This window comes from Thamnophis sirtalis, unplaced genomic scaffold, assembly GCF_051295495.1.
Source record: "Thamnophis sirtalis isolate CommonGarterSnake01/CBP01778 unplaced genomic scaffold, rThaSir2_p1.2 scaffold_2, whole genome shotgun sequence".
NCBI lineage: Eukaryota > Metazoa > Chordata > Lepidosauria > Squamata > Natricidae > Thamnophis > Thamnophis sirtalis.
Window position 1 is genome coordinate 164,684,021 of NW_028261382.1, and position 27,280 is coordinate 164,711,300.

The 27,280-nt window shown below is 39.1% G+C and overlaps 2 protein-coding genes across 2 annotated transcripts; both read left to right on the plus strand.

Moving 5' to 3' along the window:
• The first annotated feature begins 943 nt into the window (after positions 1 to 943).
• On the plus strand, positions 944 to 18,566 carry LOC106547193 (uncharacterized). The gene is made up of 8 exons (XM_087707357.1): positions 944 to 1,078; positions 1,516 to 1,900; positions 3,487 to 3,658; positions 4,682 to 4,860; positions 6,522 to 6,618; positions 8,245 to 8,419; positions 13,700 to 13,742; positions 18,516 to 18,566. Exons 1-6 carry the CDS (start codon positions 1,058 to 1,060, stop codon positions 8,396 to 8,398), a joined length of 1,008 nt encoding a protein of 335 aa, XP_087563483.1. The 5' UTR covers positions 944 to 1,057; the 3' UTR covers positions 8,399 to 8,419; positions 13,700 to 13,742; positions 18,516 to 18,566.
• Positions 10,716 to 26,296, plus strand: RBFA (ribosome binding factor A). Its single transcript, XM_087707356.1, has 7 exons — positions 10,716 to 10,966; positions 13,700 to 13,742; positions 18,516 to 18,692; positions 20,653 to 20,765; positions 22,355 to 22,439; positions 24,226 to 24,299; positions 25,707 to 26,296. The coding sequence occupies exons 1-7, from the start codon at positions 10,761 to 10,763 to the stop codon at positions 26,062 to 26,064; spliced, it is 1,056 nt and encodes a 351-aa protein (XP_087563482.1). The 5' UTR covers positions 10,716 to 10,760; the 3' UTR covers positions 26,065 to 26,296.
• Positions 26,297 to 27,280: the final 984 nt, after the last annotated feature.

The window sequence follows — 27,280 nt, forward strand, 5'->3', positions numbered from 1 at the left end:
TTCAATTAAATTGTTCTGCGCACATGTGCAGAACAATTTACAGTGAACTGTGCACATGCAGTCACTAATATCCAAAAAGGCAGCGGCCAAGTGGCAGTGAGGGAATCGGTTCAGGGGCAGGCCTGGGTTGCTGCTGGTTCTGTGACCCAGGCCTGAATTCCACTACTGGTTCGGCCAAACTGGGCCGAACCAGCAGCAACTCTCTGCCACAAAGTCAACTACACTTGTATTTTAAGAGTAGAAAATTAAGTAGACACATTCAACTGAAATAAAAAGACTGAAATATGATCAAGACCATAATCCAGCTGCATTTGGTTAAGAGAGAAAAGTTTAACAAATAACTTATTAAGTTACAGTTTGATTCAAAGCTCGCCATTAAACTTTGCCCTTTTCTTATGAAAGATCTCTTTGTTAATAGAAGTGAGAATGCTATAGCTTGAGTTATTACATTGAATCTGGATAATTCAGAATGCACATTAAAGTTTAAATTTCAAGAGACTTGCCGATTCAGAAAAAAAAGGCTTTTCTTGATATGCTGGTGCTCTACCATTTTTAAATATTTGGTTAAAATACCAGTTGTCTGGTTTTTCTACTGTATAAATAATTTCAACTGAAAGGAGTACTCTTGAAGATATATTTTCTTTTACATTCTAGTTTAAAATAACTATTTTCTGGTTAAGACAATGCTCCCAAAATAGAAATAGCCAATAGAAAAATTATGAGAGGCGGTAGCCTTCAATTAAGAATTTCACTAAAGAGAGATACTCGGTTTTCATAAATAGGACAATAAAATCTCAAACTAGGATCTTTCTCTTCAAATCCTCATTTACCAGTACAAGCTTCCAGGATAAGTTGAGCCAGTCTCCATCCTGAGAGATAAATTGGTTGTGAATATAAAACAGAGGTGGAAAACTTTGCATATTCTCTAAATTCCAAAGTCCTTCACTCTTGGCTTCTTTGGAACTCTGGCTGGGAGAGATTTAAAGATTATCTTCCCACACTGTACTTTGAAACAAGTAACAATCCAGAAGCAAGCTAAGCTGCATTATTTTGTGCAATGGCTGATACTTTTACCGAGGTAATTTATTTTTGTCAAGATGGAGAAAGAGGGACATGAGGAACAAAAACTGCCATCGATCATCTCTGGCAAACTTGTGCTTTGAATCCAGTGAAATGGAGAGAGAATTGGGGAGCTTTGAGGGGGGCAAAGGGGGCAATTTTAAGTGCTATATCTGCAGCAGTATAGCAGCAATTTTTTTCTTAACCTGGCATCTTATGGATGTGTATTTTTGTACAATGTGTTGATTTCAATGAATGAAAACAAGTAAATGTCTCGGTTTTCACATCAGTAAAAAAAAGAACATTAGTTTTAATAGTGATAACTCTCGAAAACTGTTAAAAGGTTAAAATGCTATTACCAATACGCTTTTCTAAGTTCAGTAGATTAATAATTGTATACTGTTGTTATAGAAGTATGTGTTATAAAAGTAATATCTATTGGTTTTGTTTAAGTAGATTGTGGAAAAACAGGAGCTACCATATACATTAATAAATGTCATTGGCGGTCCAGATGGAGTTTATGAAGACCACATAGAGTTTCTGGAGAAACATCTGAAACTTGTCACCATGCAGGAATATCTGAAAAACAAACACGTGCTTAATGAAAAAATCCAAGCAATATTTATGTGGGCCAGTAAACCTGGAGCTACCAGGGATCTTCTGGAAGAGCTTCGTAATTTAAAAGTGATTGCAGTCTCGGGTGTAGGCATAGACCACCTTGATTTAGAACTGATCTTTCGCTTTGGTATAAGAGTAACCAATACCCCCTTTGAAGTGTCCAATTCAATAGCTGATATAGGAATGGCTTTGATGCTGGCTTCCGCTAGAAGAGTTGTGGAAGGTAAAATTTAAGTTTTGTTAACCCAATGACAGTACGATGGGGGAAGGGAGAGATTGAGGGGTCCTTGGTGCTCTCTGAGCATGGTTGATTTCTTGCAGACGTTCCATTACCCCAAGTAGGTAACATCATCAGTGCACCGATGCACTGTTTGGGTAATAAAATGTCTGCAAGAAAACAAACTCAGAGAATGTCCAGGATCTCTCATTTCAACTCTGAGCAACAAATATTCTCCTTTATTTGCGGGGTGGGGAAAGAGACTTTTTAAATCTTTTATGTTCCGACGTAATTGGATGGATTCATATTGTTTTAAAAAGACTCCCTTGTAGGTGCAATGTAACCAAGTATTTTGCCATTGTCTTTAACCCAGAAAAGTTAAAATTTTCCAGTTTAGTCTACATCTCTGAAATGTTCTCATGATTCCCATCCAAGAACTAGCAAGGTTTGCCTCTGCTTAAAGATTATATTGTGGTCTTTCAAGATATAACAAACTGCTGGATTTATGAACTATCAGATCAGCGGCCCACAATCTTTTGAACACATTATGTAGAGAGAGGTTTTTCCGCAGACCAGAGCGATCGTGGTTTTGAGTACTGCCCACATCTCGTTTTTTCCCCCCTGCTTCCAGTCCAATGTACAGATTTGCCCAGACATCTGCCATCATAGCTTCCAAACCCAGCAGAGTTAAATTTGACTCTAGTGACGCCATAGATTGATTTTAATGCCATAATGCAATTCTGGAATATAAAAACATAGAGTGTGTTCTGTAGAACCACTTACTAATGCAGGGATACCTGTATAAAACAGTACTTTTTTCCTAATCTTTCACAAATGTACATTTTTAAATCCACAAATGAATGTTACGGGGGAAGGCATGCCTGCATCGGCCAAAGAGACAAAGAGGAGCTAGACCGGGGAATCTCGACATACTTTGCCACAAAAGAGTGAGACTTGCGCTATTGAGTGTTCTGACCCCCCCTCCTCCGTCCAGGAACGAAAGCCGAGACAAACGTAAATGAGAATGTTTTTAATGTCCAGATTCTCAGTGGCTGAAAGCCAAATCAACAAAGAGATAAGCACTTTGGCAGCAAGTCCTACAAACCTTGCAAACAAACTCTGGCAGCAATCAAGCCTGCCAAGTTTGTTTCTCGTTAGTCCCTAATGTTGACTTCTGCAAGAAGGGCGTGGCACAAGCAGTCTCTTTTATAATTGGGAGAGGAGCTTAATGAGCATCAGCTGAGCGTAATTACCTCCTGTAATTACGTAGTTGTTCTTGAGGCCGAGTAGCCTTTCGACGGCGTGCATCCCAGAACAACTCACAGGTGGTTTCTGGATCACTCACTCTTGTTTCCTCTCCACTGATTCAAGGCTCAGGCGCCACCTGGTGGCCAACCAGTCTCTCTGTGCCCTGCTCGGAATCAGAACCCTGTCCAGGGTCCTCCACATCCTCCAGGGCTGACTCATAAGGCCCCTCGCTGTCGGAGTCTGGTGGCAGCTCCAACGGCTCTTGCCGGGCCACAACAATTGAGTATTGGCTGATTTTGTACTACTGTAATCCACTTCTTTTTGGTTTGTTTTTAAACATATAGGTTATCAGATTGCAGTTTCCCCTGACACTAAACATTTTAATATTGACTGGCTGGGACAAGAAATAACTGGTGCAACTCTAGGAATCATTGGAATGGGCCGGATTGGTTACAAGGTGGCTCAAAGAGCTAAAGCTTTTGAGATGAAAATTCTTTATCATAACCGAAACCAAAGGTAACCAGCTCTCAGATTAGATCATAGATACACTAAAAAAAATTTAAACCTATCTATTTTTATATTTCTCTTATGCTTACCATGAATAACTCTCATTGCAGGGATACCTGTATAAAACAGTACTTTTTCCCTAATCTTTCACAAATGTACATTTTAAACCCATAAATGAATGTTGCGGGTCAGCCAAAGAGACAAATAGGAGCTAGACCAGGGAATCTTCAAACTAGGCAACATAAAGACCCGTTTCGCATGGCTGGCTGAGGAATTCTGGGAGCTGAAGTCCACAAGTCTTCAATTTGCCAAGTTTGGAGACTCCTAAGCTAGACAGACCTGCTTCATTTTCACTGTACTTGCCAGTAAAACAATATATATTGTACATATATCAAGATTTGTGTTGGGAGAAGATAGGAAAAAAGCTTTTTCAACACTGAATCAGATTAATACAGTATGAAACTAAGTCCTTGATGGCGAACCTATCGCACACAAGCCGTTGCCCCAGCTTAGCTCTACTGCGCATGCGCCTCCCATTGGCCAGCTGGTTTTTGGATCTCTGCCGTGCATGTGTGGGGGCGCATCTATGCGTGGATGTGGGGGCTACAGTGCCCCTTCTGCGGTCCACTTTTGCTCCCAGAAAACTACAGGGAAGTCTTCTAGGCCCAAAACGTGGTGCGGGGAGGGTTGCACATGCATGCACAGGGGGAGTTGGGGAGTCACATGCACATATGCAGGGGTGGGGGAGCACACATTACATTAAGGGTGCATGCTTTTGGCACGCAACGATAAAAAGGTTAGCCATCACTGACCTAAGTAGTATTGGCGCTGGTATGAGAATGGGAAGAAGGTTGTATCATGAAGCGGTATTCTTCAAGAATGGCTAGAATAAGGCATCTTTATAACAGGTTAGAGGCCTTGTGGATGTACATATGTTCAGATTGCCCTTGTCACTAGTTCTGTGGATGTATGAAACATCAGTGGAAATATTGCTAGCATTAATAATTAGAACTAAATGATTATGTCCTGCAGAAATGAGGCAGATGAACAGGCTGTTGGTGCGGTTTATTGCCAGAAAATGGAAGATTTACTTCCACAAGCTGACTTTGTGATGCTGGCTGTGAATCTGACCCCTCAGACATGCAAGTTGATCGGGAGAAAGGAACTAGGACTCATGAAGCCCACGGCCACTCTTATCAACATCTGTAGAGGTAGTATAATGATTTCAAACTCATTATAGCCACACTTTCCTTGAATGTGATGAAATAAAAATCATTTATGACATGAGGGAAAGTAAGGAATTACAAATAAAATTCTGTCATGAAAATTTAAGACAGAATTATATAACTCAACTGCCCCATCTCTCAATTAAAGAGCTTGAGATATTGTAATATTTTCGAATACTCATACTGGATTAAACTTGTTCTTCCCAGTTCATGCCCCATCCCATTTTTAGAATTCCTGGCTAACATTTCCCTAAATGCAAATCTCCTTAGTGTTCTAAGGAATGTTCTCCTGAAATACTTAGGTGTAGACTACCATTATAGGTATTCATGGTAGGTAGCCCAACAATTGAGCCCAGAATGTATGTACGCTGCTGAGTGAGAAATTTGTTAAGTGAATTTTGACCCATTTTACATTTTTCTTGCCACATATGTTAAGTGAATCACCGAAGTTATTAAATGAGTAACATGGTTATTAAGTGAATCTGGCTTCCCCATTGACCTTGCTTGTCAGAAGGTCACAAAAGGTGATCATGTGACCCTGGGAGATTGCAACCGTCCTAAATATGAACCAGTTGTCAAGCATCCAAATGTGAATCACATGACCATGTGGAAGCTGAAACGGTCATAAGTGTGAAAAATGGTCCTAAGTAACTTTTTCAGTGCTGTTGTAACTTCAAATGGTCACTAAACGGACTGTTGTAAGTTGAGGACTACCTGTATCCATTTTATATTAGGATTATTTTTCTTGCTACTTACTGCTCTTGGGCTTCTGATCTCCAGAAGTAAACCATACATAGGACATGGTGAATATTTTCAGTTAACAAATCAGCAGAGATACTGAAATGTTCATTTTAATTTGTAAATGTCAGTCAATATCTAAAACACCTCCTTGAAATAATAGTCAACCTGAGAACTACAAATATTAATTAAAAACCTAAATGTACACATGAAGCAGATAGGAAACAGTAAAGCATTTCCTTTATCATTTTTTAAAAATAAGCACTCTTGTATTCCTGTTCCTTATGCATGCTCTCATCTTCTTTCCATTCCAAATTTTCTGAAATGTCAAATATTCCTAAACCATTCCTCTCCTGCCAAGAAAATTAATGTTTTGACAGTAAGAAGCTGAGAGGAGCAGCACGTTATTCAGCTTCTTCACTATAATGTGGAGTTGCTAATCATTTTGATTCTCCTTTTCACATTTGCAATATTTGTGTGTTATAGTGTGTTAAACAAAACAGAATTAAATATTTTGATTATGGTTACTTCACAGAGTTGCAGGAAGGCATAAAAAGGTTTCTCCACTAACCCTCAAATCAATAACTTTTCTTTTTCCCAACAATTTCAGACTGAGTTATTGTTACGTATTGATCAATTCTTGTAACCCCAAATTCGTTTTGTGATAAGATTGCATTAACTTAGACCCCATTCATTCAAAATGCTCCTCATTAAAATATAAGGCATTTTTTCTTTGTTTCCAACATGGCTGTCACCAGAAATGCCAATCTTTTAGTGTGAAAGTGGTATGTCGCATCTAACAATGATTTACTGCTCTCAGAGAAATGACTCTCCCCTTTTAGCTTGGTAAGCAGTATCTCTTGATAGTACTAGTAAAACCCTTGTTCTCTTGTTTGCTTTAAATTCAGGTCAAGTGGTTGATCAAGATGCACTTCTGAAGGCCCTCCAAACAAAAACAATTAAGGCTGCAGCTTTGGATGTAACGTATCCAGAGCCACTGCCAAGGTAAAAATTTATGCATTTAAGAATTAATATGTCAGTGCAAACCTTTGGGCTCTGCTTATTCTTTCATTTTAGGTTTAGGTATTTTAGGTATTCTATCCCAAAATATGCTCTGACTCATCTGTGATTCATCTAGACTGAGGATTATTTAAGATAAGAAAGTTGACCATTGATGCCGAAGAAAACAAATGTTTTCTATTAATCAATAGGGTTATATTTGACTAAATAGTATACACCTTTATTGATAGATGTGAGTTGTTGACTCCTAGAGACAACATGGATAGATTGTCTCAGTGAATATGATATGATACAGTAAGTTTATTTAAGTTCTCCAAATGTGAAATTAATCTGCAGCAGCAACATAGCATAATTTTTTTAGCCAAGATAAATAGACAACAATTATGGAGTCAATTCAGCAGTAGCTGTTCACTAAGCTTTGAATTCAAACTCAAAGAATCATAGCATTGAAAGGAAACACATATACATATAGGTAATCACGTTCAACCTCCTGCTTGATGTAAATATTAATTAATCCAAACCAATTTATATTGTAGGGAAAATAGCAAATATGCATACAAAGAATTACATTTAGATTTATAAGTATTTAAACATTAGATTTATAGATATTTATAGGTTTTAATTTCATTATGTGAATGCGTCATTTCCCTATTTACACTGAGAAGTTAGTTTTAAATGTTCCAAGACAAATGAGATATATGCCCCCAGAGGAAAGTCTTACAAATGCTTAGGACACTAGCTTCCCCTTCTGTGGAGCAACTCAAAACAATCTAAGGACTTTGAAGGACTGATTGGTCTTGCTGGCCACAGGAAATCACAGGGAACTGAAATAAAAATTAAATGATCAATTATTTATTTTTATATAATTATGTCTGCCTTGCATTCAGAAGTTCAAGACAGTGTAGCTTCCTTCCTATTTTTCCCACAGCCATCATTCTATGAGAAGACTGGGCTAAGAATGACCGGCTCCCCGTGGCTCAACTTTATTCAAGATACACCCATTTAGTTGGCTAAGCTTGGTCTTCTCAGTAGTTAAGATTGATTGTACATATAGTATACACAGTATTGTACCTACATCTGGGTTAACATGTTGTGAGGACACTAAAAAAGGGTCAACAGATCCAGTCAACTAGCCATGAAAGGATTATATTTATCCCTGTCCAAATCTGTGTCCCAGTTCTTCACAATCAGTTATATTGTGGGAACGTCTAAGCTGAGTCCACTGATAAATGCTACAGTCCTCAACTCTCCTCTTCAGAACTCCCAATGCTTGCAGTGCAGAGCACACTTCTGCAAGATGGATTGGCTGCATGCTATGTTGCCTGCCAATATTCTCTTACGAAGTGGCTTATGGGATAATAAGCCCTTCGAAGAAAAAATGGACAGGGTCTGTGTATTCTCCATTACTGTGCTTGTGTGCCACCAGAGGCAGAAGTAAGGAGATGCTTGAATTAAGAACTGCAAAATATTAATAATCTGATTCTATTTTCTAAAAACTTTGAAAGACCAAAGTACTGTCTATAAATGCCCAGTTCCATTTTACTTAAGCATGGCACATCAAGTTTAAAAAAACAACAACAACAGACAACTTTTCTCTTTCCTTTCCTTCAGAGGTCATGCTTTATTGGAGTTAAAGAATGTCATCATAACACCCCACAATGGATCTGCAACTTCCCAAGCCCGCCGCCATATGATGGAAAGGATGGTTGAAAGTATTCTAGCAGCTGTAAATGGGCTCCCAGTCACTAATGAAGTCCATGATTAACATATGCTTTGATGAGATAAAGTATTTTTACATTTGTCTTTAAATGTTTATACCAGAGGTCTCCAAACTTGGCAACTTTAAGACTTATGGTCTTCAACTCCCAGAATTCCTCAGCCAGCCATGCTGACTGGGGAATTCTGGGAGTTGAAGTCCACAAGGCATAAAGTCACCAGATTTGGAAGTCCCTAGTTTATACCAAAGTAACGGATTTGATTTTGACAACAAATCTCCATTTAGTTTTTGGGGGAGGTGGGGAGCACGCTTTTGAGTATGTTTTGTTCATTTATATTGTTCCGTTTGTTCTATAGAGCTTTGTTAAATGGAGAGCAAAACAAACCTGAAAAATAAAAGTATCTGTGTCATCCCTTTTCACTGGATACATCGGATGAGTGTCCCAGTGGTATTCAATATTTAAAGGGTTTGTTGTCAAATAAGGATTACTGCTAAAGGTATTTGAGATATTTCTCCAAATATCATCTGTGGGATGGGCTGTTATGCTGAAATAGCAGCTGACTTAATGAAGATTAAATTTAAGCATTAAAATTAACAGAACGTATTCCCAAATACTGTAAATATGTCAAATTTTGAAATAAGGCTAATATATATGTATAAATATATATTCTAAAAGAAAGATAATTGATGTGATTAGGAGTGCATAATACATGTGAGATTTGGGGTCATATAGTTTAAGCAATTCTACATGTTCAATTTTTGTAGTGTCTACTATTGCAAATACTCTCTGATGCTACTGAAGAACTCCTGGACTTTCGATCCTTTAAAATACTATTGAAGTGAAATGTGCAACTTTATAGCAGAGCAGTAACTTTCAGATGTGACTGGAGTTATAGATTACTGAAACTGCCCTTTTTCATTTTGGGTGACAGGAAAACACGTCCCATAATATAATCAGAAAAAGAACAAATATATACATCAGCATAGTGTAATATCAGACTAGGTCTGGAGAGACCCACATTTGAGCCATGGAATCTCCCTGAATGACTTTGGCTCAGTCACTCTCAGCCCATCCTACTTCACAAGGTTGTTGTTTTTTGTGGAGAAATAATAATAATGATAATGTCTATCCCAGATCCTTGGGAGGGACTCAATGGGTGGACTAAAATGCCAAATCCAGTCTGAACATCTGGCTGACTGAGCAAAGGACCACAGTAATAGGTGCCTTGAGTACGATCCCAAAACAACTGGAGCACCTCTTGAACACCATCAGCATTGACAAATTTACCATGAGTCAATTGCAAAAGGCAGCTTTATTCAGAACAGCTGACACTTTTCAATGATCCCTCAAATGCTATCAAATATCCATATCTGCCTGTTTCATATCCTTGGGAAGGTCTCAATAATTGGATATAAATGCCAAATCCAGTTTGGCTGACTGCACGTAATCTAAAACGAAGGAAGCCGAGCTGCCTTAACTCCTTGAGTAAAAGCGGACAGTAAATCTACCAAATTGGTCATCCAGTGGTGCTTTTTCAGGAGGCAATTGGACTTTCTTTCTTTTTTTTCTTTTGAAGACAATTCGCTTCTCACCCAAGAAGCTTCTTCAGCTCTGACAGGACGGTAGGGAATGGAAGGATTTATATTCTTTGCAGACAGCTGGTCAGTTGCATCCTTTTAGAGCAGTGTTTCTCAACCTTGGCAACTTGAAGATGTCTGGACTTCAACTCCCAGAATCCCCCAGCCAGCGAATGCTGGCTGGGGGATTCTGGGAGTTGAAGTCCAGACATCTTCCAGTTGCTAAGGTTGAGAAACACTGTTTTAGAGGGTGGTTGAAGCACTTGGAGGTTTATCTGTGTCCTCAGGGTCACCTGAGTGGGGCTTCTGGTTCCCGTAGTTTTTCAATTTTACCAGCTGTCTGCAAGGAATATCAATCCTTCCATTCCCCACTAGCCTGTCAGAGCTGAAGAAGCTTATTGGATAAGAAGCGAAACGTCTTCAAAAGAAAAAACCAGAAAGTCCAGTTGCTTCTTGAAAAAAAGCCCCTTTGGGGACAACCAGAACCTGGATGACGGAAAATCTCTACAGCAGTGTTTCTCAACCTTGGCGACTTTAAGTCCTGTGGACTTCAACTCCCAGAATCCCCCAGCCAGCTCTCGCTGGCTGGGGGATTCTGGGAGTTGAAGTCCACAGGACTTAAAGTCGCCAAGGTTGAGAAACACTGCTCTACAGAACATAAACGTGGTGACTGTCGAAGCTCTGCCTCCAAGAAGTCCTTCCTAGGCGCTGGGGGGCGCTGTAGAAAGAGCTCTGCTACAGGCGGTGTCGTGAGGGCGCATCCGCAGGAAGCGCGGCTCGCGGCTCGCGGCTTGGCCCCGCCCTCCCAGGCGTTCTAGAACTCTGGCTTACAATGTGGAACGTTCGGAACGGCTTGACTGCGGCTACCACTTTGGCTCTCACCTCGGCGGGGAAACAGGCGAGTTTGCCTTGGTGGCTTCCTGCTTTGGGAGCCCCGTCCGGGATAACCTGCCCCGGCTGTTCTCGGGCTCTGCATTGTTCCAGACGACTCTGCCGATCCCCTAGCGAGTTGATCAAAAAGTTCCTCGTTAAAAAAAAGTGAGTGGATCCTCTCTTTTTTTGCACCCGAACCGGAATGGGTGCTGAACTTCGGAGCGTTAATGGCTTCGTGGGTAGGAGATGTTTGCCTCGCTTAATCCTCCTATGCGGCGTGATAGGCAGGGTCGTTCTCCTAAACCAGTGTTTCTCAACCTTGGCAACTTGAAGATGTCCGGACTTCAACTCCCAGAATTCCCCAGCCAGCATTCGCTGGCTGGGGAATTCTGGAAGTTGAAGTCCGGACATCTTCAAGTTGCCAAGGTTGAGAAACACTGTCCTAAACTGAGATCCCTTACGAGCCTGATCGCAATTCTTCTTTCTGAATTACAGCCTTGCTGATTTTTTGGGGAAGTTAACAGAAGTTTGATCCCATTGGCGCAGTGGTTAAATGCAGCACTGCAGGCTACTTCAGCTGACTGCAGTTCTGCAGTTCGGCGGTTCAAATCTCACTGGCTCAGGGTTGACTCAGCCTTCCATCCTTCCGAGGTGGGTAAAATGAGGACCCGGATTGTTGTTGGGGGCAATATGCTGACTCTGTAAACCGCTTAGAGAGGGCTGAAAGCCCTATGAAGCGGTATATAAGTCTAACTGCTATTGCTATTTCTCGTGAATGTCCCGATTCCCCCGTCATTCTCTGAAATAATAACATAACCGTTGCACTTGCAAATCTATGCCTTACAACAGAGGTCTTCAAACTTGGCCACTTTAAGACTTGTGGACGTCCACAAGTCTTAAAGTTGCCAAGTTTGGGGACCCCTGCCTTATAATATACCCAGAAGCAAGCTGTACAGGTGGTCCTCGACTTATGACCAAAATTGAGCCCAACATTTATATGGCCAAGTGAGAAATTTGTTCAGTGAGTTTTGCCCCATCTTACGACTTTTCTTGCCACATTTGTTAAGGAAAATCACTGCAGTTGTTAAATTAGTAACATCGTTGTTAAATGAATCTGGATTCCCCGTTGACTTTGCTTGTCAGAGGGTCACAAAAGGGGGTCACAGGACACTGGAACGCTACAACTGTCATAAATGCGAGTCAGTTGTCAAGCATCCAAATGTAAATCACATGACCATGGGGATGCTGCAACAGTCATAAGTGTGAAAAATGGTCATAACTCTCTTTTTTCAGTGACGTAACCTTGAACAGTCACTAAGTGAACTGTTGTGTAAGTTGAGGACTAACTGTACTTACGGTAGTTACACAAAATTGATTCCAGGTTAAAGATACTTAAGAGTCAGTCTTACAGCGCCATCCTTTGTGTGGTTTTGGAAGGCAGCCTCAGTGATTCACTTGACTCATTTCAAGTAAGTAAATTGCGCTGATTAGGACAAATACCTGCTTGTGTAAAGTTCATATTGCCCAATGCTTTAAGTACTACTCGATCATCTGACAATAATAAATAAATGCTTTATTGCCTGTTTAGCTGTTATGAATAAGTCTGTATTTAAGTTAGTTCTACTGTGACATCGTTGTTAGTTGTGAAGTCTTGTCTGACCCATCGCGACTCCATGGACAACATTCCTCCAGGCCTCCTTTTGCCTTTTGGTACTGTCCATGGGGTTATCACGGCAAAGATACTGGAGTGGGTTGCCATTTAAAGCCCTTCATGTATTGGACCTGGGTACTTGAGAGACCGCCTGCTGCCAATTACCTCCAATAGACCGATTAGATCCCACAGATTAGGCCTCCTCCGAATTCCATCCACTGGCCAATGCCGACTGGCGACCACCCGGAGGAGGGCCTTCTCTGTGGCTGCTCCGGCCCTCTGGAACAAGCTCCCCGTGGAGATTCGGACCCTCACCACCCTCCAGGCTTTCCGCAAAGCCCTTAAAACCTGGCTGTTCCGACAGGCCTGGGGCTGATGAGTTCCTGTCCCCGCTCGAATGGTGTGTCTGTTGAGTTGTTTTTAAAATTGTGGTATTGTTTGTCTATGTCTTTTTTCCCCTATTTGTATCCCCTATCCCCCCCCCCCCCTGACTTGGGTTGTGAGCCGCCCTGAGTCCCTTCTGGGAAAAGGGCGGCATAGAAATATAATAAATTCAGTTCAATTCAATTCAATTCATTTCCTTCTCCAGTGGACCACGTTTTGCCAGAGCTCTCTGCTATGACTTGTCCATCTTGGGTGGCCTTACACGGCATAGCTCATAGCTTCATTGAGCTACGCAAGCCTCTTCGCCATGACAAGGCAGTAATCCATGAAGGGGCTGTGACATAGACTGTTGTAAAATACTAAGTCTGACTCTAAACTCCTAAATTTTGGAGCTCTGAATTTTGGATTGGAACTCTGAACTTCCATCTTCTTTTGCTTTTTTTGACTTTTATTTGTGTGTGATATGAACCTTTAATGATTTGTAAGACATTACGAATCAGTGGCAGTTACTTGTGTTTTCATTGAAGTTTCTCAACTTGGCAAGTTTAAGATGTATGGACTTGAACTCCCAGAATTTCCCAGATAGCATGCGTGCAAGCTATCTTCAAGTGCACATATCTGAAAGTTGTCCAAGTTGAAAAACTCTGTTAAGGGATATTAGTAAATTATGATTTAATGGTGAAGCATGTCATCTTTGTTCATGAACGATGTATAACAAATGAGTGAATTGTAACCGCTTTTAAAATTATTTAGTGCCCTTGTTAAAATTATTTTTCAGGTAGATTTTGCAAAATAGCACCCAAAAATATATATTTTTTACAGTTATTAAAACATAAACACTATTTTTTCTCTAATCTTTAAAGGAAGAAGTTTTGGTATTCTAGTCCTACACTTGGATCTGAAGTGGTAAGAAAAAAAATCCCTTAATCTTTTCTTGAAAACTCTTTTATTTCATTTTCATTTTCCTTTTTATACAATCACTTAAATACTGTGCAATTAAGAAAGCAATAAACACAACTCATAACACTTCTATCCTCCATACACCCTTTCTTCTCCCCCTCCAACTTTCATTTCTCCCCTCCAGCATTCCCCTCTTCTACTTCCCCTCCCCCTCAGACATTCCTTTCTCCCCTTCCCTCCATCTCACCCTCCTTACATTCCCCTCTCACTCCCTCTTGACTCCTCCCTCTTCTTTCCCTCTACTCCTCACTTCGGTGTATTTCTACTATTCATTAATCTATTCATTTTGTAATTTACACTAAAATTATAAGAAAAGGAAAAAAAAGGAAAAGAAAAGGAAAAGAGAAAAAAAAAAGAAAAAAAAGCAACAGTATACAAGTGCATTCATTGTTTTGGAAATTGATTCTATATTTCCACCCTCCCCCCCCCCCCCCGTGAACCCCCCTCCCTAGCCCCCATCCGACTTCCCAGGTCCCATTCCCGACATAACTCTTTATCAAGCACAGTCTGGAGTATATTAAAACCAAATAGATTAGAAATTAAAAGATAAAAAATAAAGGAAAAAAGAAAGGAGTAATAAAAAAAAAAACCAAAAAAAAGGAAAAAAAGAGAAAAATCAATAAACTCTCTACCTTAAGCTCAGCTTCCCATCATTATTAAAACTTAAGCAGTGTGCATCATTCCTAATCTCAATTAATTTATTACTTGCAGGATTTCAAACTATGTTGAAACCAAGTGAGTTAATCAAATAAAATTCTACTCTAGCTAGGGGCCTTATCTCTTTATCTAAATATGTGTCCATTTCCAAACCTTTAATTTGTCCCTTTTACCTTCTTCTCTATAAAGCAATTTAAACACCTCAAATATTTCTCTCGGTTTCCATTCCAACTCCTCTCATCCTGCCTCTACCCGTGTCCATATATATATTTTATTATCATCCGTACTCCTCTCATATTTGCTCCGCCTTCCTTCGAACTCCCTGAGTATCTCCTTCCAAACATTATATTCAAATAAGGATTTCTATAAAAATCAACATACTTTCTAGCTCAAAATAAGCTCTAATTAAACCTTCACTACCCTCCTGTCTGCGCCACCCTTCCCAACTCCATTCAACCTAAACCACAATCCAAAAGCATCACAATCTCCGCCCTCCTCACCCTAGAGAATAAAACATAAACAATTTATATAAAAATTCAAAATTATCCATCAAGTCTTTTTTAAGTCCCATACAGTATATTTTCCGAGGAAATCAGCATCATTTCTTTCAGCCTTAATGTCTCTTCATCGGTATACCACTATACCATTTTATACAAGACAGAGTCACAAAGTATTATTCAGGTTAAAATTAAGCAAATGTTTTAGAAGCATAACTAAATCCTTGTTCTCTGCTCTTCTGCCCTTCCGGAGGGGAAAAACGATACCTCCCGCCTTGTAGTTGTGTGTTTGGTTGTTTCTCTTCTACTTCTCCTTGTCTTTCTCCAAGTCCGGGTAATTCAGGAAGTCCCGCCTTTAGGATCTTGTAGTAAAAGTCTCGAGCTTCACAAACTGAATTGAGGCGATGTTTTTGATCATCAAGTGTAACTGTAATACCAAATGGCACCTCCCATCTGTACTGTATCTGATTATTTATAAGTTCTTTAGTTAGGAAAACATAGTCTCTCCTGGCTCTTAACATTTGGGGTGGTATTTCTTTAAAAACGATCAAATCCTGTCCATCAATTCGCAGCCTGTTATTGTAAAACTCTTGTAGTATCGCGTTTCTGGATTCTTTTGTGGCAAAATATATAATTATATCTCTCGGAAGCTGTCTCTGTTTTGCTGTCCACGAATTATGGCGGTAAATTTTTTGGATCTGCCAATCAAAGTTGAGTCCCGGACTTCCCACCAAATGACTGAAAGCCTCAAAAAAGGTCTGCTTCAAATTCTCCTGTTCGTTTTCACGCAATCCCCTAACTCTTATTGCAAACGCAGTCTTTTTATAGTTTGTCATAACAAGTTGTCTCTCTGCCTTTTCAACTTCCAGTTGCAACATTTCAATTTTAGATGTCAGATTAGAATTGGCTTCTTCCAAAAGTTCCAGTTTATCCTCCATTCCTGCAATATAATCTGTCATCACAGTTATAACCCCGATGGTATCCTCCTTTGTTTGAGCAATCTTGGCATCAAGTTTATCACATAATTCCGAAATAAGTTGCTTCATTTCCTCTCTAAATTCTCTAAGGGTTTCAAAAAGAAATTCCTTCGTTAACAAATCTCCAGTAGGGGGCGTAGAAGGCAAAGACTGTGGCTTTATAGCAATTACTTGGGATGTATTGTTAAAAAAACGTTTAGATTGCTTTGACTTAGGAGCCATTATAAAAGAAAAAAAGCAAACAAACAAAGTCTCTGCGCACCTTGATTTAAAATAAAATACTTTCAGTAAACTTTGGCAATTAATAAAGAGAGGTCTTCAGGAAAACAGGGCTGATTAAATATATCATATATCAACTGCGAAAGCTATAAAATCGCCATTTTGAAAAGCAGTTAAACAAAGGAGTTTTTTGTAAAATTGAAGCTGGTATTTTGAATAATAATAAACAAAAAGGTTCTCAGGAATGGTCGCTGCTCGGATCGATTTTAAATAGCTTAGATTTGTCCTGAGGGGGGGGGGGACGACCTGCCTTGAGCTGAAAAAAAAACAGCTGAGAAGATCTGGCTGGAGTAAAAAAAAAACTCAGCTTTTGTTGAACCTCTTCTCCGTTCACAGCGAAAAACAAAAGGCTGTGAACTACAAAGAGATTCTAACGACTGAGTTCCTCCCTGACCCTTTCTTGCCTGAAAGGAGAGATATCTATAGATTTTTTAGATATACAGACCAGAACTCTGAGGGCAGCTCCTTTGAGCCACCGGCAACGGCAGACTCCTCCCTCGGAAGTCAAAAAATCCCTTAATCTTAAGGCAGTGTCTTAATTAGCACATTTCATAAATTTTGTTTAATTCCTCTATTATGATCATTGTACTAGATCATGTGGCTTTCTTGGGGTTCAGGTAAACCCTAAAGTGCAACTTTTGTTGCCATAATTGCATAAATCAGTGGCAGTTACTTGTGTTTTCATGGAAGTTGTATTGTATTGTTAAAAAAAATTGTTACGCTATAGTGTTTTGTCATTCACCGTTTTCATCGGGGAGTGGTATAGGAATAGAATAAAGCCACATTAACACCTAAATAGTAGCATTAGATTGTTATTTACAGCTATTACAGATATTGTAAAAAGGGCTCAAAATATGTATAGTGTAATTATAAATGTTTATGGAGATTCTCAGTCATTCAGGTCATGGTTGTCTCAAAGGTGCTTTTTTCAAGAGGCAACTAAACTTTCTGTTTTTTTCTTTGAAGACGTTTTGCTTCTCATCCAAGAAGCTTCTTCAGCTCTGACTAGATGGTGGTCTGTTTGACTATTTTTGACTATTTTTTAGATTTGACTTTTTTCTTTTTAGATTTATCAGACATTTAGTAGGTACCCAATTATTTGTGATTATTTATGTTTGATTTACTTTTAGGTTTTTGCTATTGTACTATATTTCCAGCTATGCAGCTCTTCTTTAAAAGGATATCTATATAAAATATCAAAATTTAAGAATATAGGTATTTGAAATAACTGTGCTGAAAAGTCTTGCTCGTAATCAGGTTACATAGAAGAATTATGCCACCTCCATAAACCAATACACATATATGATACTGTATATAAAGAGACATAAGATAAATATAGTTGGAACTATTGTTTAATATTGAGTTATGATTGGCCTCTCCATGGAGGAGGCAGTTTTTAAAAATATATATATTTTAAACACATCAACACATCAACAAAAACAAACACATGACTTAAAACAACATAGGAACAAGAAGTTCCATCATATATCATACAGCAGTTCCGTATCGGTTTCTTTACAGTTAGTGTTTTCCCTTCTATGCATTTATATCTTGCATTCATGGTCTCCTTATTCATTATCCATTTTTATGTACAATTCTATATTTATTTATACTTAGCTATTTATAACAAAATATTGTTTACTTATATTGTGCTTTATATTCTTACTGTCATTTATTCTCTTACATACAATTATAGGTATACATTCACATAGTTATTCTTTTTCTTTGCCATTCTTATACTTTTGTTATTCCATTTAAAAGGTTATAATATACAATTTGAGTTGCTTTGTTTACCATATCTATTGTAACACCACCTTATTTTCCCTTTCTTTTCTCCCTCCCTTCCTTCTCTACTTCCTTCCTCCTCTCCTTCCCCTTCTTTCTTCCCTTACCTCTCCCCTACTCCTACCCTCTCTCTTCCCCTTCCTGCCCTCTCTCCTTCTCTTTCTCTCCCTTCCACCCACCTCTCCTTACCTCTTTCTTCTTCCCTTACCTCTGGAGGAGGCAGTTCTTTTTAAAAGTTAAAATATAATGAAATGTGATTTATTATTATAGATATTCCTTGAAATCTAAATTCAACTGTATACCTATGAGGTGTAATTGAAATTCAGCACTTTGTTTCCAGTTAGGAATTGCTGTTACCGCTTAATTATTATGGGGCAGATTGGTATTAAAAGTACGGGAAAATAAGGGTAATGAAAACCAGAGAAACCATGGCAGTTGTACTGGATCCTTAAAGAAATGCACTACTGTCTAAAAAGTTTTATCTAATGCCAAAACTGTTTTCTGCAATCACTTGTTTTTTAAAGCTGTACAAACCATCCAGCTTGACAGATGTTTTAAAACTACAACCTCCAAAGATCAGGAAACAAGATAGCATTCGCAAGAAAACTTTGAACGTTCTGTTTTTTCAAGCTGTACGGGACCTACTGAGCACCCCTCTAGCTGGCCAAGAACTTTATGATCTCAATGTGGATGTGTTTAAGGCAAGTACAAATCATATTGGTCTGCAAAATCCTTTAATTATGTGTTGAAGCAGAAACATCTGATCTTGAGTTTGCATCCAGGAAACTGTGCAGATGCTGCTGAGATTTACTTTATTGCATTGGATTGCATTGAGAACTGTTCTACATGTATTGCTTATGGTTTATTGCCTTTATTTATTGCATTGGATTGCGAAGGTATCAAGAACAGTTGTACTGTTGTATTATTAATCAGAGGTAGGGAACGATGGTCCCTTTATCACTTCTGGACTTCAACTCCCAGAATTCTTGAGCCAGCATGGCTGGTTCAGGAATTCTGGGAGTTGAAGTCTACAATTCAGGAAAGGTCTGTTGTTCCCCATCTTTGTTATAAGTTGATAATACCATTTTATACCAGACCTGCGTATGCTTTTACATTTAATTTGCAGTCCTATTCAGCTGGAAGTTATGGAAGAGAAGCTCTGTAGACATAGATGTACCATTACTCGTGATCTATTAGTAGGAGGGCTTAAAACAGACTATTCCTTTAATATATTAGTAATGATCGTAGATAAAGGCTTCAAAAAATCCTTATTACAAAAATGGTATGCCTTTGAGAGAGGCTATTACAGGTAGTCCTCAACTTATAGCAGTTCATTTACTGACCATTTTAAAGTCACAACAGCACTGAAAAAAGAGTCTAATGACTTTTTCACACACATATGACTGTTGCAGCATCCTCATGAGCAAAATTCAGATGCTTGGCAACTGGTTCATATTTATGACGGTTGCGGTATCCTGAGTTCATTTGATCTTCTTTGGTGACCTTCTGAGAAGTAAAGTCAATGGGGAAGCCAAATTCACTTAACATATTAGCAATTTAACAATGGCAATGATTCACTTAACCACTTTGGCAAAAAAAATTCGTAAAATGAGGCAAAATTCACTTAACAAATGTCTTGTTTAGCCACAGGAATTTTGGCCTCAAATTGTGGTCGTAAGTCGAGGTCTACCTGTACTTTACATTGGTGTTTAACCCTAATTTTTTCTCCAGGATTTTGTTTCTTTGGAAGAATCACTTCCCAACCATCCTTTTCCAACAGGGAAGAGGAAAGATTTTTTGCTCTTTTGCAGAGAACTTCCGGCAACGCTGCTGTCTTCATTGTTTTTGTTAGTTTTTAATACCTGATATTTGATGCTTCCAGTAATGGGGCATTTTGCTTTCCTGTTCATGTGTTATATTCAGTGTACATTGACTTTCTCTGATTTAATAGTGTAATTTCCATTGATATTCATCAGAATTAAGATTAAACTCAATTGTATCTGCAATATTGGAACCTCCCTACTTTAAAATGGAACTTGTACTTCTTGGTAAAACTGAATTGATATATAACTGATACCTTCTTCCGTTTCCTTGCAGAACGATTATCCTTCAGTTTATATTCTTGGTAATAGTTCCTTATAAGGGACGCGGTGGCTCAGTGGCTAAGACGCTGAGCTTGTAAATCAGAAAGATCGGCAGTTTGGCGGTTTGAATCCCTAGCACCGCGTAACGGAGTGAGCTCCCATTACTTGTCCGAGCTTCTGCCAATCTAGCAGTTCAAAAGCATATAAAAATGCAAGTAGAAAAATAGGGGCCACTTCGGTGGGAAGTTCTGTGTGCCTTTGGCGTTTAGCCAGCCACATGACCACCAAGATGTCTTTTGGACAGTTTTCGCTCTTCGGCTTTGAAACTGAGATGAGCACTGCCCCCTAGAGTTGGGAATGACCAGCACATATGTGCAAGGAGAACTTTTACCTTTACCTAATAATTCCTTCTTGAATGTCTGTGAAGTAAAATCTTTCCATTCCCAATGATTGATATGGTAGCACTGTTTTTAATAGCAATCTCTTTCACTCGCATGCAGTTTGGTAATAGAATTGTTTGTCGCGCTCCTTTCAAATGTGAAATGGGCATTTAAAGTTAGTATTTTAAATTTCTTAGGCTTCCCTCACGTCAGATTTTGCAATATGTCGCATATATTGGAAGAGTTCCGGCAACGCAGAAAAGGATGACTATATTCAGGAAGCCTTACAGAGAAAAGCATCATATATTAGGTACTATATTATATATTAGGTATGGTGTATCTTTGGTCAAGCAAACATCCTTTAAAGCAGTGTTTCTCAAGTTTGTCAACTTGAAGATGGCTGGACGTCAACTCCCAGAATTCCCCAGCCAGCGAATGCTGGCTGGGGAATTCTGGGAGTTGAAGTCCAGACATCTTCAAGTTGACAAACTTGAGAAACACTGCTTTAAAGAATTGGCTGGTTTTGGTCTGTAGAATGGGGGGATACTTATAAAAAAGTACAATAGGCCTCCTTCACATTTTGACACCCAGAATTAACAGAATAATGGCCCACAGGTCGTTCTCACTTTACAACTATTCACTTAATGACTGTTGGAAATTACAATGGCACTGAAAAAAGTGACTTATGATTGGTTTTCATACTTATCACCATTTCAGCATCCCCATAATTGGTCATGTGATCAAAATTTGTACGCTTGGCAATTCTCGTTATTTAGGACAGCTGCACTGTCCCGTGTGTGTGTGTGTGTGTGTGTGTCATGTGATCACCATTTGTAACCTCCCCAGCAGGCTTCTGACAAGCAATGTAAATGGGGAAAGCCAGATTCGCTTAATGACCGCATGATTCACTTAACAACTGAAGCGATTTGCTTAACAACTCTGGCAAAAAAAAGGTAATAAAAGGGGGGGAACTCATTTGCCTACTGCCTAGCTTAGTGAGAGAAACTTTAGGCACAATTGTGGGCGTAAGTCGAGGATTACGTGTATTTATAACATAAATCTATTCCCTCCATCTTTTTTTTTTAATTGAAAATTTTTAGGAAAAAAAAAACTTTTGCAAATGTTTACCTCCCCCCCCTGCCCTCCCCCCTCCCAACCTTCCCTCCCCCCCCCCCCGACTTCCCAGAACAAATACAGGGTATAAATCTTTAACAAAGATGTTCTAAAATAAACTTAAAGAAAGTTAGTATCTTTCATTTGAGCTTTAACTCCTCTTTGCTAGGCTAACTCTAAACAGATTATATCATTCCTTGTTTCTTCAGTCATAAACTATCTGGAATTTCTTAGTCCCATATTTATTTTGAATATAGTCAATCCATCTTCTCCACTCCAGTTTATATCTCTCATTTGAGTGATTCTTGAGATATGCTGATATTTTAGCCATCTCTGCTAGGTTTGTTACTTTTAATGTCCATTCTTGAATAGTAGGCAAATCTTCCTTCTTCCAGGATTGCGCCACCAACAGTCTTGCTGCCGTTATTAAATACAAAATCAAGTTAGTCTATAACAGTACTATCAGTAGTTATACCTAACAAGAATAACTGAGGGGTAAACTTTATCCTTTTTTAAAGAACATTTTGCATAATCCACCATATTTTTATCCAAAATGCTTTTACCTTTTTACAAGTCCACCATATATGGTAATATGTAGCATCGAGACAATCACATCTCCAGCCTTTAGGTTGTAAATTCGGATACATACAGGCCAGTTTTTTAGGATCTAAATGCCATCTATAAAACATTCTATTCCCTCCATCTTAAAAAGAGAAGCTTGCAGATAATGCTTTTAGGTTGTCTTCATACATAATTATGTAGACGTTAACATTTTTTTCTTTCCAGACATCTTCTGATATCGTATCGTATCCGGGTAAATGTTCCTTCAATAACATTTATTAGGGACAGAGAAGAGGAGGCTATAAGAGAGGTAAGAAAGAAATTTCCTATATGTCTGTGTTTCTAGGGTAATTTAATTGAAGTTCTTTTCTTTAATGAAATTCTTGTATGAGCCACAGTGGCGCAGTGGTTAGAGTGCAGTATTGCAGGCTACTTCTGCTGACTGCTGGCTGCTTGCAATTTGGCAGTTCAAATCTCACCAGGCTCAAGGTTGACTCAGCCTTCCATCCTTCCAAGGTGGGTAAAATGAGGACCCAAATTGTTGGGGGCAATATGCTATGTAAACCGTTTAGAGAGGGCTGTAAAAGTACTATAAAGCAGTATATAAGTCTAAGTTAAAATTGTAGTTTACTATACAATAGGCTATAAACTTAAGATAGCTAAAACCTACTATTTACATGTATACAATTTACATTTATATTAAATGTTTACAGTATATGTATAATATGCATGTAAAGTACATAGCTATCTTATGCTTTGTAAAGATAGAGTAACATAATTAGGAGGAAAAAGTTGTTTGCACCAGAGACAACCAATATTGTTAAAGAACCACATGGCTCATTCTGATTACTATCTGGTGCCGAGTTACAAACAGTTGCAGCATGAGCAGCTGCAGCAAGAGAGTCATATATTGCTTCACAGTCACCCAGTAAGAGTTGCTGTGACCTTTGTTAAGGAGCCTGTTGGTGAATAGCAATAGCATTTAGACTTATATAGTAGCACTTTCTAGTACAATGTAGAAGTATTATTTGCATATTGCCCCCAACAATCTGGATCCTCATTTACCAACCTTGGAAGGATGGAAGGCTGAGTCAAGCTTGAACCCCATCAGGATCGAACTCCAGGCTGTGGGCGGAGAGATACTCCAGTGCATCTTATACTCTGAAAAATATGGTAATTCCATAAAGGGTTCTTAGTTTATTTGAACTTTCTAAAATCAAGTTTTAATCACCTTTTTTCTGTTTATCCCTTCTTTTTTAAAATTCTTCAACTTGTAGTTAAAACATTCTTTAATTAAGGATTGAAGGAAACTCATCTGTTGTTATCAAACTTGTCAACCCCAAATATTTCTAATAGCTGAAAAGCAGCAATTTCTGAAAGTGTGTCAGATGCAAGAAATCGGAATTAGGTCCAAAATGAATGCAAGTTTATTTCATGTTACCTCTAAACAAGAATCAAGGCAAATTGATAATAGATAAAGATCAATGGAATTCAAGGAAAGCTGGACTTAGATATCTTGTGAGTATGAAGGGATTCTAAATTGATGGTGCATTTAACCCCTTGGGCCCTGTCTGGTCATTTCCTACAAAATGATCACAAAGATGCAAATATAGTATTTTTAAAGTACCAATGGCAATTGAGCTCTCATTTCCCAAAGCTCTAAGCATGCTGAAGACTGCTATTTTGTGTTCTCCTTGAGAAGAGCAGCTGTCTGGAGCATTTGTAGGTGATCTCAAGCCTTTCCCTTCTCCGGAAAGGAAGTATCGAAGAGTCATTCACTGGCTCTTCATTCTGCCACAATAATCTTCAATCCACCATTTCTTTTTCTGGCGATCCCACAACTTTCTCAAAGACTCTTAATATCTTTAATTATTTCCATAAAATGATAATTTCATTTCTTTGTAAGCCTTGAAAAAATTCTATTGACCTCAAGAAAAGATTTTCGACTTAAGTGGAAGTCTCCCTTTGTGTTATGCTTGAAGCCAACACACAAAATGTATGGGATTTAGAAATTTATTATTTATATTTTGATTGTGAACAGAAAAGTCTTATTTCTGGACAATTTCAGTGTTTTCTTTCCTTTTACATTGTTACAGGTTGAGAAATTACTGGCAATTGCTGACATGGGGCCTGAAGAAGAAGAAAATGAATTAATTCAGGATGATTTCAGGTAAATTAGTAAAGGCAGGTGCAATCCTGAGCTAATGAAAAATATCCTTAATACAGGTAGTCCTCAACTTACAAACACAATTGAGCCACAAAATTCATGTTGTTAAGTGAGAAATTTGTTAAGTGAGTTTTGTCCCACTTTACAACTTTTACTACATTTGTTAAGTGAATCACTGCAGCGGTTAAATTAGTTAACACGGTTGTTAAGTGAATCTGGCTTCCCCATTGACTTTGCTTGTCAGAAGGTTGCAAAAGGTGATCACGTGACCCCTGGACACTGCAACCATCATAAATATGAGACAGTTGTCAAGCATCCGAATGTAAATCACATGACCTTGGGGGAGGCTGCAAGGGTTATAAGTGTGAAACATGGTCATAAGTCACTTTTTCCAGTGCCGTTGTAACTTCAAGTAGTCACTAAAGTCTGTATCTATTAAAATGCCTTTTACTGGAGGACTGTAGAAATTTCCAATTGTGCAGTTGAAAGGCTGATTACACAGCATGGTTTTTCTATTGTCATCCCCTCTTTTAACTATAGGGATGACTTAAAAACTCTGGGAGGGTAAGGGACACTTGCCTAAGTACCGTATATACTCGAGTATAGGCCGATCCGAATATAAGCCGAGGCACCTAATTTTACCACAAAAAACTGGAAAAGTTATTGACTCGAGTATAAGCCTAGGGTGGGAAATGCAGCAGCTACTGATAAATTTCAAAAATAAAAATAGATACCAATAATGCCATTGCCCATTGAATAACATATACAGCCTGCCTGTGCCCATTAAATATACAGTAGCCATTGTAAAAATTTGCTCTGCATAACAAATTATTATCACACAATACCGGTGTATTCAATGAAATACTTCACTCACCTCATGATGCTGATGTCCCGCTGTGATGATGATGTCCCGCCTCCTATGACACACGGCACAGTGATTCCTATCATTGGATCACTGTACCAGAGGAGGTGGGACATCGCTATGTGGCTGCTTGCCATAACAAGGAGGAGGTGGGACATCGTTGCAGAGCGGCAGGAGGGGGAGGAAGGGGAATCGTAAGACAGCCCTGCATTACATTAGAACGTGAGGAGGGGGGATGGTGCGGTGCGCGCTGCACGGCAAACTGACACAGAGGGAGGGGAAACTCACAGGGGCACCGGGCCATTCACGAGCGTCACCCAGCGGCATGGCCCCGCCCCTTTTTCTCCTCCATTTCGGGCAAATTTTTCACTGACTCGAGTATAAGCCGAGGCGGCTTTTTTCAGCTCAAAAAGTGGGCTGAAAAACTAGGCTTATACTTGAGTATATACAGTAGTACAAATTGCAGGGAATCAGGAAAAATCAGGAATATATGCAAAGATCAGATACCTTCAGCCTGTATGTTTCATTGTTTACTCCATTCCTTGCAGTGAGGAAAAATCCACCGCCGCTGATACCCTTGGGGAGTGCTCCATCCACACAAATCTATTTGGAATTGATCATAAAACATTAAATAAGCAAATAATGGATTACAAAAAAATGAAAAAGAAGGAGGTCCTGGAAGGGACTTCGGTTCTAGAAACCCAGTTGGCTGAGATACGGCAACACCAAAAGAAAATGAGGAGGAAGAAAGCTAGGAAAATTTACGATGACGACCTTCATCCTGAGGCGTATTTGATGGAGAGATACAGTAAAGATGATTGGGACAGTAAAATTTCATCTTTGGAGAATGAGGAACTAGAGTACAAGCCAAAGGAAGATGGCAATGAATTAGAAAAAGAAAAGTAGAACTCTCAACTTTAAATGAATTTTATAAAACTATGGGTCAGTTTGAACTACCCCATTATAAAACATCCAATCGTTGAGTGGAGAATATTGCCGCTGAAATTTCTCTCGTTTCTCCCCTCCTTTATGCTTCATTTCCCCCTTTCCTTATTTATATGACTATAATTTGCTGTTATATCCCACTCTGGCAGCCTGTGATTAGTTTTATTAAAATTGACTTGTTAACCTGCTATAACCCTTGTGGAATCTTTTGAGTTAGATGAGCTCTAAAAAGTACAGCTACTCCTTGACTTACAGCCACAATGCAGCCTAAAATTTCCATTGCCAAGCAAGACACTTCAATGAGTTGTCTTCATTTTATGACATTTTTGCCATGGTTAAGCAAATCACTGCAGTTGTTAAGCAAATCATATAGTTCAAGACTGTCAAACTCAATTTCGTTGAGGACCACATCAGGGGTATGGTTGATCTTGGGGGGGGGCAGCTGGGTGGGCGTGGCCAACTTGATGCCACTCCCCAAACTGCTGGCAGGTTTCCTCTTTGCATTGGGTAGACTGGGCCAATACTGTGCTGGCCCGATATTTCCTCTTTGCATTGGGCAGACCGGGCTGAAGCAACGTAGGCTGGCCCCTTACATTTTCCAGGCCGCCTCCATGGGCTGGATCATACCTCATTATGGGTTGGATCCAGCCCGCAGGCCTTGTGTTTGAAACCCTTGATGTAGTTGATAAGCAGATCTGGTTTCTCCATTGACTTTGTTATTGGAAGCCAGTTGGGAAGGTTAAAAATGGTGACCACATGACTCCAGGAAACTACAGCTATCATAAATATATGCCAGTGACCCAGTGGTGGGTTTCAAAAATTGTTGGAACCTACTCTGTGGGTGTGGCCTCCTTTGTGGGAGTGGCTTGCCACCCATGTGACCGAATGGGAGTGGTTTGCTGCCCATGTGACCAGATGGGAGTGGCTTGCCGCCCATGTGACCAGATATGAAATTATGAATTAGTACTTAGGTCGGTCCAAGTAGCTATTCAGAAGTTAGTGGTTAGAAGCGATCGTAAAACAAGATATGGAATTAAAACCAGAAATATTTTGTTGGCTATTTGAAAGGGAGTATAATATATATTTAATTTTACACATGTTAGCAGCTGCTGGAATTGTGTTTGCACAACAGTGGAAAAACAGAGATATGTAAATGAATAAATATTACAATGTGCAG